The sequence below is a fragment of the Leishmania mexicana genome, contig 61 (assembly GCF_000234665.1).
Source record: "Leishmania mexicana MHOM/GT/2001/U1103 WGS CADB00000000 data, contig 61, whole genome shotgun sequence".
NCBI classification, from domain to species: domain Eukaryota; phylum Euglenozoa; class Kinetoplastea; order Trypanosomatida; family Trypanosomatidae; genus Leishmania; species Leishmania mexicana.
In genome coordinates this window covers 3,748-8,660 of record NW_003946378.1, presented here as the reverse complement: position 1 = coordinate 8,660, position 4,913 = coordinate 3,748, and the positions used below count along the sequence as shown (strand labels likewise).

The following is a 4,913-nucleotide window of genomic DNA, read 5'->3' as shown; positions in this document are numbered from 1 at the left end:
TCAACACCGACACCGAGCGCTCCCCCCTGCGCGCCGCGCCGCCACCAACAACCCAGCAGCCATGCGCCGGCACCACAGCAGCGCTTCGGGGAGGGGGAGGGGGAGGGGAGACGCACAGGGCCACACTAGCCAAGACACGCACGCGCACAACGAGAGCGATGGGCCGGCCAAGGGCACACACGGGAACCCGCAGCTTCCGCACCCTCCTCCTCACTCTCACGAGCCCCAAAACGAAGACGTTGGTGTGGAGGAGCAGTGCGGCTATCGAGCTCCCTTTTCGCTCTCCTAAAGTGACGTAATTCTACATCTGCGAGGACACTCTATCATTCTTTCCACCTTTATCATGGTTGTTGGCCTCGTAAGGTAACAGCAGGAAAATGATGTTGATGATATCCAGTATCCACGCAATCACAAAGAGAACAAAGCCGGTACCATATGCCCAGTGATTTTTAAGAGCAGGGCAGTCACGCCCTTCTCGGTTGTTGTACGTCACTGCCATGGCCGCCCACACAACGCACAAGGTGGCAATGCCAACGATGTTCAGCGCCAGGCAGACCATGCGGAGGAAAGAACAGCAGAACAGCAATATCGAGCCCAGGATGAACGCCGCGCCGTACACGAAGATGGAGATGATGGCGAACGCCTGTGCAGCGCGGAAGCGGTGCTGTACGACAGGACAGTCCGTGAATACCTGATCTATTGGGAACACATAATCAAGCGATCGGCAGCCGAATTTAAAACCCCACAACGTGTAGCAACCAGGGAAGCTACTCCGAAGAGGGTTTCTTTCCACAAACATCTCGATGGGCGTGGCCACCAGCACGAAAAAGAACGCGATGAACTGCAGGATGACGTACACGAGGAGGAGAACACTGTACGTCATGGGCGCATTCAGACACCAACGAGACGACGGGTCCTGGAACAGAGCCATTGACGAATAACGCGACAGCAGGAGGGAGAGTGGGGGGATGAGATGGCGCAGCACAGCGGACGAGGAGGGAAGAGGCACGGGGGGAAGGCAGATGGGAGAGCGGAGGTGCGGCGACGCGATGTCCTTGTGGCTGCGGAGTGTGCGCACACGCGTTGTCGTTTGGCGTCCGGTGGCCTGCGTGCGTGTTGTGAGAGGCGGAAGAGGGATGGGCGGCGTGGGCAGCAGTGAAACAGGGCGAGAAGAGAAATCGAGAGAGCGGCGGAGGGGGAGGTGAGGCAGTGGTGTAGAGAGCGGCATGTGACGCTGCGAGGCGTGCACAGCGGGAGCACAGGGGCTGCTGGCTGGCACACACACGCAGAGGAAGCACACAGGCAGGGGTGCGGACGGCATTCTGTGAGACGCGCACTTCACATATACACACACAGACACACAGGTCCGACAGGGCACCTGGTGTACCAGCCTTTCAGCATCGCGGTGCAGCAAGGGAGACGACGCACGGCGCCGGCGTGTCCGTGCCCATCCAGCACGGCACGGGCACAGCGGTGCGCCCTCCCCCTTTCTCAACGACAAAGGGGACGCAGTGGCGTTGCGGCTGTGCTGCCACGTTCCTGCCAGGCACACACACGCCACGCACGCCGCGCACCTGAGAGTCACCTCGCGGCACGGGAGGTTCTCCATCAGCCACCAGGCAATGTCGCTCGCCGTCCGCACGCCGTCGGGGCGGGCGCCGGCTCGCGCCGTCCGGTGTGGGACGCGAGACGACGACCCAGCCGGCCGGGTGGGCTCGTGAGGCGCAGGTGCCGCAAGCATCACCAGAGCAGCACCAACTACACCATCCGGTCATGCGGAGTCCACCGCGGGAGTGGGGTGGCGGGTCGCCACGCCGTATGTGACGGCATGCAGCGGCTCGACGCGGACTGAGGGGAGAGAAGCGCGGCACGCAGGCAGACACGGCAGGGTCTCACAGCGTCCGCTTGCGGTATGACCCGGTGCAGCGGCAGGACGGCTCGTCCTCGACCACGCGGATGTGGCCGCCGTGCCACAGGGCGTAGGGGCGCACTGCTGCTGCACGCGCGCATCGGTCGCCGTGTCGCGTGGTGGACTCGGCACGCTCAACACAAAAGGCAATCGAGCGCCGGCGGACCGCGTGACGCCGCTGACAGCCGCCTCGAGGCGCGTGCACGGCGCCCGGCCCTCCAGGCGATGGACTCGCGCCTAGCACGCCTGCACCCCCTCCACCTCCGCAGCATCAGAGCCGCACCACCCGCAATCAGCGTCTCCGCATGCGCACTTCATCGTCCGCCTTCTCCGGAGCCTTCGAAGCACATGGGGTGCCATCGCTAGCCGGTCTCACCGCTCGTCAGCTCCGACAACCGCAGGCCGCGCGAGCCCCATGAGCGCATGAGCGCCACATGCACAGCTGCGTTGCCGACACCAGCGAAGTCGCAGCCCAACGCAAGCGGCGCCACCGTCTCCACCGTCGAGACAACAGCTGCAGACAGACCACACCGGTACGGCACGCCTCCTACGGCGTGAGAGAGGCATCGAATGGAGTGGGGCCAATGGGACCCGGTATGACGGACTCGGGCGTACCCACATTCGTGCACGGCGACTGGCGCACCCACCGGCTCGCCTAGGACGCAGAGGCCGAGACAGCCGCGAGAGGGAGTGCCCGAGAGCTGGGCATCAGCAGTTCCACCCCATGGCGCGCCTTCACCAGAGCATGCGCACGCGCATGCAAGCCTACATCTATACATGTGTATGCGCCTGTATCGGTGACTCCGCCGGTGCACCGCCAACGGACGGCGTGAGTCCGCCGCATCGCCTTTGCCGACGCTCGTCTGCCCTCCCAGCACAGGCGAGGAGGGGGTCGCCGCAGGGGGCGACGGCTCTTCTCCTCTCCTCTCCACCCCCATGGCACCTTCGTCTCCCTCGGCACGTGGTCAAGCAGACAACCGCACCGGCACGCAGCTGCCAGCCCCCACGTCGCAGGGCGGCGCCGTGCCGTGAGGTCTGCCTTCAACGGCTGCCCGTCAACACATGGCGGTGGGGGCAGCCCAGCCACATCCGCCTCCGCACAAGCGGCCAAGCAGAAGCCAAGGCACAGCCCCCAGCTCGCACGCGCCGGTCTCGTCCACACCCTAGATCAAGATGCAGCGCGCCGCGGTGTGGTACACCGGCTGCGCGAACCGCCACTCGTCCTGCACCGGATCATACAGCACCATCTCCTGCACATCTGGCTGCCCCAGCACCGGCATCGCTCCAATGGCGTCATCACGCACGCCGTCGGTGTACGGCATCGAGGCGAGCTGTCGGATCGCCGCACGCGCAGGCGAGCCGGGCGGTCCCAGCACAGCTTGCAGCCGACGCATCGCTCTCACAAGCATGAGGCTCGTGTACGCGACCGGGTCCGCGCCGCGCTGGCGCAGCGCAGTGCACAGCTCGTCAACGTCGCTGCTGCGCGTCCCCACCACCTCCGCAAGGTACACCAGGTCCAGCGCGTCCACCGCGTGTTCCGTGTAGGCGAATGCCTGCCCGCGGGAGAAGGGTGCGACGCAGTAACAATCCAGCCTCCGCAACGACACGTTCGAGGGGGTCAGAGCCTTCATCGGCACCTCCAGGATGATATGGCAGGCCTGGCACTCGCTCACCAGGCTCACAACTTCGCCGTACACTCTGCCCAGATCACTGCCCTCGCGCAGCCTCATCACCAAGAACGGAAGGCGGCCGCTGCTCTTCACGGTCGCGCCCCGCATGGCCTCCTCCACACACCCCAGCAGGTCGCCGCACACCTCCGCATTGCCCACCCCCAGGGCCTCGACAACGCTGCGCAGGGTGTCCTCCGTGCCGCCCACGTCCACGTGAACCAGCGGCACCCCCTCCACGCGCACCGCGCCGCGACACGGCACACACCGGCCGCCGCAGGCACACCCTCATCCGTCGATGGCCGGGCAGCCTCTGAGAGGGTCTCGATGGCCGTCTGGAGCTGATGGCTCCGCAGCTGCCGCCGGTACGTGCGCAGGTTCGTCGTGAACACGTAGCCGACCACCAGCACCCCGGCAATGCAGCTCATGGTGCCCTTGTACTTGGCCAGGGCGTAGCGCAAGCTCCTATCCTTCATCCGCTCGCGGCGCAGGATGCGCATCGCCCTGTAGTGGTCGCGCTCCCACTGCACCTTCTCCATAATGCTGTCCAGCTCCACCTTCGACACAAACACAAGCGGGAGGAGATCCACGCCACCCAGCAGGTGCATCCGCTCCTCCCGCCAGCCGCCGCTGAACAGGATCAGCGCGATGGCCTCGACGTTCCGCGGGTCGTGCACGCAGGAGCGCAGCCAGCCTACCAGCGCCACCAGCCTCGCGCTGTGGAGCAGCTTCTTCGGCGGCTGCAGCGCCACAATGCGTTCACGTGCCACAGAGAGCTCCACCTCGCCGCTCTCCATTAGTATAACATACGTGGCATCTCCGTCCACCTTTACGATAGTGCCCATCATATGCATGGCGGACTGCGCCACCGCCGCTGTGCTCGAGGGATCCTTCTCCATCCTGACCGTCACCCGCGTGCCAGCATCCACCGTCAACAGCTGCGCCGCGGCCCGGCGGCGGTTCCCCCCGTGGCAACCCCTCTCGGCAGTACCCAGCATCTCCACCGTGTAAGACGCCTCCGACAATTTGCTCACGAGGCGGCCAAGAGCCACGGGCCCGTCGTCGAAAACGCTGGCCGGGTGCGTCGGACCCACACCAGCCAAGAGCCCTTCCAGACTATTCCACCGCTTTCTCGGTGACGGCAGAGGGCCAGGCGTGCCCCCCTCACACTCACGCCAGTGACCGCCGTGCGACAACACACAGACCACGCCGCCGCATCCGCCACTCGCCGCCGGCAACCGGCAGCCGAACAAAGAGACTCTAGACAATGCAGCCGCACCCGCACGGGTTCTGCCGCCAAATCCGCACAGACAATTGCCGGCGAAGCCTCGCCGCAT

The 4,913-nt window shown here is 65.4% G+C and overlaps 1 protein-coding gene and 1 pseudogene across 2 annotated transcripts; both read right to left on the bottom strand.

Moving 5' to 3' along the window:
* Positions 1–301: 301 nt before the first annotated feature.
* LmxM_33_1560a_1 (uncharacterized protein) lies at positions 302–883 on the bottom strand (the record flags this gene model as incomplete). Its single annotated transcript, XM_003886483.1, has 1 exon — positions 302–883. The coding sequence occupies one exon, from the start codon at positions 881–883 to the stop codon at positions 302–304; it is 582 nt and encodes a 193-aa protein (XP_003886532.1).
* A 2,189-nt stretch (positions 884–3,072) lies between these two features.
* Positions 3,073–4,913, bottom strand: LmxM_33_1570_1 (annotated as a pseudogene). Its single transcript is given in 2 exon segments — positions 3,073–3,863; positions 3,866–4,913. Coding segments are annotated over 2 exon segments (1,839 nt in total).